At 44.8% G+C, this 3,380-nt stretch overlaps 1 protein-coding gene across 1 annotated transcript in view; it reads right to left on the bottom strand.

The window, feature by feature from the left end:
- The window catches only part of ERCC4 (ERCC excision repair 4, endonuclease catalytic subunit), a 38,662-nt gene extending 38,612 nt beyond the window's left edge, over positions 1-50 (bottom strand). Inside the window, exon 1 of the mRNA XM_006146600.2 lies at positions 21-50. Within this exon, the coding sequence (XP_006146662.1) occupies positions 21-50 (30 nt within the window). The remainder of the gene's footprint in view (positions 1-20) is intronic.
- Between the last annotated feature and the right edge of the window lie 3,330 nt (positions 51-3,380).

The raw sequence follows: 3,380 nt of genomic DNA, 5'->3' as shown, positions 1-3,380 counted from the left end.
TCGAGCAGTTCCAGCCCCACCGGCGTCTCGTCCTCCAGCAGCGGCGCCATGGCAGTGCGTCGGGCCGACAGCCCCGGCTCCATGGGCGCCCTTCCGGGGCCGCGGCCGAAAGTAGCCGAAGAGAGCCGAGTCCGAAACGAACATCGGCCGAACGCAGGCGAGAAGAGCCGAGGCCGAGACGAACGTAGGCCGAACGCGGGCGAGGAGAACCGAGGCCGAGACGAGAGTCGCCCGAAGGAAACCGAAGAGAACCGAGCACGAGAGGAAAAACGCTGGCCGAAAGAAACCGAGTGGAGCCGAAGATTCGTAGAGCCATCCCGAGTTGCTAGCGTCCCCGACCCGAGGAGTCTCTTTCAGACTCCGAGCTCGACCATCCCAGAGAGTTCCGTGATTCTCCATCCCCTGGTACTTTAGACCGAGGACACAAGCTAATAAAAAGCCAGGAAAGGGAAACTGAGCCGGGCGACCTTAATCCCGTAACAAAGGCAATCGAAAAAGTGAATTACCAATATTCCGAGTGGGCCTAGAATTATTATCGCCTGTTTTCTAGACGATTAACGCCTGTTCGGTCTTCACTTTTTCGACATTTTGAATGAACAGAGTGGCAGAATTGCAGGTTCTTGTTTGCCTCCGAGGGTCTCCAATGCTCTTCCAATAAGTTACATTAAAAAGTCGCACCTGAGTGAGCGCTCAGCAGCCGCTTCCGATTTCCACTAGGGGGACATCTTGGGCAGTATTTGTTCCACAACTAGGGAAAAACCCCAAACCTGTTAAAGTGGAGAAATTGTCCTATGTCGAAATTCCTTTTCCTCCCAACGTTTATTATTAGAAAATAGAAGTAAGCAATACATAAAAGTCACTTAGTCCTCCATTATCCAGAAATAACCACTGAAATATCGCAAAAACCATTTCATGATAACATGTTTTAACACCGTCTTGTTTAGATTGTGTTAAATGGTTTAAACAGGGTCATCATATAAGTGATCACACTGACCTCAAACCTGGATGAACTGAAGGCTAGACAACCAATCAGACTGGTCAGCTTGAATTTTGGTCTAAAGCATACATACATATGTGGTTCCAGAATGTAAACCAACTTCATAGTTGTTATTTCGAAAACCCTGATAAGTGTCCCCAGAGTATCCTCCTGGGAAATGCCTGCTTGACTTACCCAGTAACCCCTCCCTCAGCTATGCCCCACAAAAACAAAAAAAAAATCCCAACCCAATGATTCAGCAACGTTGAGGATACTTGACAAAGATTTTAGATTATTTCTCCTCTACACACACTTCATGCACACACACCCGCTACACAGAGTTCTGGTGTGAAATGATAAAGAGCTCTGATTTCACCCTGATTTTGTCACTAACATTTGGCAAGCCTCTGAACGTGATATTTAATATTCTTTTACAAAGTCTTTTTATGTGACTGATGAGACTTCTGTAATGTGGATATTGTGCTTATTTATCTAATCCCTTATTAGTAGAGATTTATATTGTTTCCATTTTTTCCCTCCAGTATTATAAATAATATTTTACTGAAAAGCTTTGTGCATAAATTCAACCATGCCCTTAAGATACACTTCTAGAATTGGGTAATTACTGGGATAAAGAAAACAAACACTTATGAGGCTTTTCATTACATTTACACGGCCATATTGCCCTCTGGAAAGCCGGAATCGATTTACATTCATCCAGTAGTTACAAGATCTGTTTTCTCTACCTTGTTACTGTTTAATCCGGTATTTTGCTTCATTGTATTGAGATAAAAGTAGGATTCAAAGATTGTTGAATGTGGGTTCAGTGCAAAGGGACGTCTTTAGACAGTTTACATATGGCCTTTCCTGTAAGACAGACAGTAATCGTGGCAGTTCTGTAACTGTCACCATGAAAGTTCAGGGGGTTGTGTAACTTGGGCAAGGCCACGGAGCTAGTCAGTGCAGTTCTTAGATTAGCTCAGGATGTGTAAGCAGAGACTCAGCACGTATTTCAGAAGTGCATGTTGAAATGACAAGCTGAAATTCAAATCAGATTCCCAAGCTGTGATAAAGTAATGGTCCCTGAAGGTGTCCATGTCTGAATCCCCAGAACCTGTGAGATATGTTATCTTACATTTCAAAAGAGACTTTGTAGCTATGGCTAAGGATCTTGAATGGGGGAGATTATTTTGGGTTAGTCTGGGTGGCTCAGTATAGCCCAAGGGGGTTTATAAGGGAGAGAGGAAGGAAGGAAAGTCAGATTCAGAGGAGGTGTGACAAGAAAGATGAGGTGGGGGTGATGTGGAAGGGCCCATGAGCCAAGGGATATGGCCTGAAGAAGCAGAAAAAGCAAAGAAATGGATTCTCTCCTGGAGGCTTCAGGATAGCAGCCCTGTTGACCCAGCGTGGACTTCTGACCTCCAGAACCGGAGGATAATGAACTTGTATTATCCATTTTAAGCCACTCAATTTGTGGCAGCGTGTTATAGTGGCAATAGCAAACTAATACACACACATCCACTGTTTTACTGTACTCATTTCTCAAGATAAAGTCCCCAGATGATCAAAACAAAATGAAACAAAAAAGAAACTACACATAGGGTTATGCAGTGAAGCAAGTATGCTGGAGGGTGATATATGGGCCAATATATGCAGAGATTTTAAATACCTGGGTAGATACAGATCCATGTGAAGACATATTCACCTAGTGAATGTTATTAAGCATTCACTGTGTCAGACACTGTACCAATTGCTGGGAGTTCATCAGTAAAGAAAGCAGCAAAGTGCCTGGCACCATAAAATGTATATTCCTTTTTCTTTTCTATTTTTTTTGAGAGGTTTTTGCTATAGGGCGTGTGCACTCACCGGAAAGACAGAGAGAGACAGAGAGGTAGAAAGTGAAAAATCACTCCTCCCCCCCTCCCCAGTGGGGAGTGGCCATGCTGCAATCCCTTCTCCATTCTCCTCTCAGGATCTTGGGCACGCATGCACATGCGCCTGGCGTGAATTTAAGCCACCAGTCCGGGACTTGAACTGCTGTCGACTACATGGGAGTCCAGTGACATTGCCATTACGCTAACTGCTGGTCACCATAAAATGTATGTTCTAGTGGGGAGCTTGTGGATAAAGATGTTTGTTCATCATATCATGGTGTGAACTATCATTTGTCTTGGACATTTCTTCTACATATTCAGTTACAATGTTTTGGCCTAGGCAGTAGGGCACTGCGGCATGATACTGGAGCCATACGGGAAGGCCCTGGTTGAGCTCTTGGGTCAACCTGAACATGATCAGTGTGCCTGCGATCCCGGCTGGCTGGAAGTCTGGGAGAGGAGAAGACAGGGATGTGGTGTGTGTGATCCTGTCAAGGTTAACTGTCCCTTTCTTTCTTATGAGAGGAAGA

The sequence above is a fragment of the Tupaia chinensis genome, unplaced genomic scaffold, assembly GCF_000334495.1.
Source record: "Tupaia chinensis unplaced genomic scaffold, TupChi_1.0 Scaffold000182_1, whole genome shotgun sequence".
NCBI lineage: Eukaryota > Metazoa > Chordata > Mammalia > Scandentia > Tupaiidae > Tupaia > Tupaia belangeri.
Note: the sequence above shows the minus strand (reverse complement) of the source record. Positions and strands in the feature narration are given on the sequence as shown.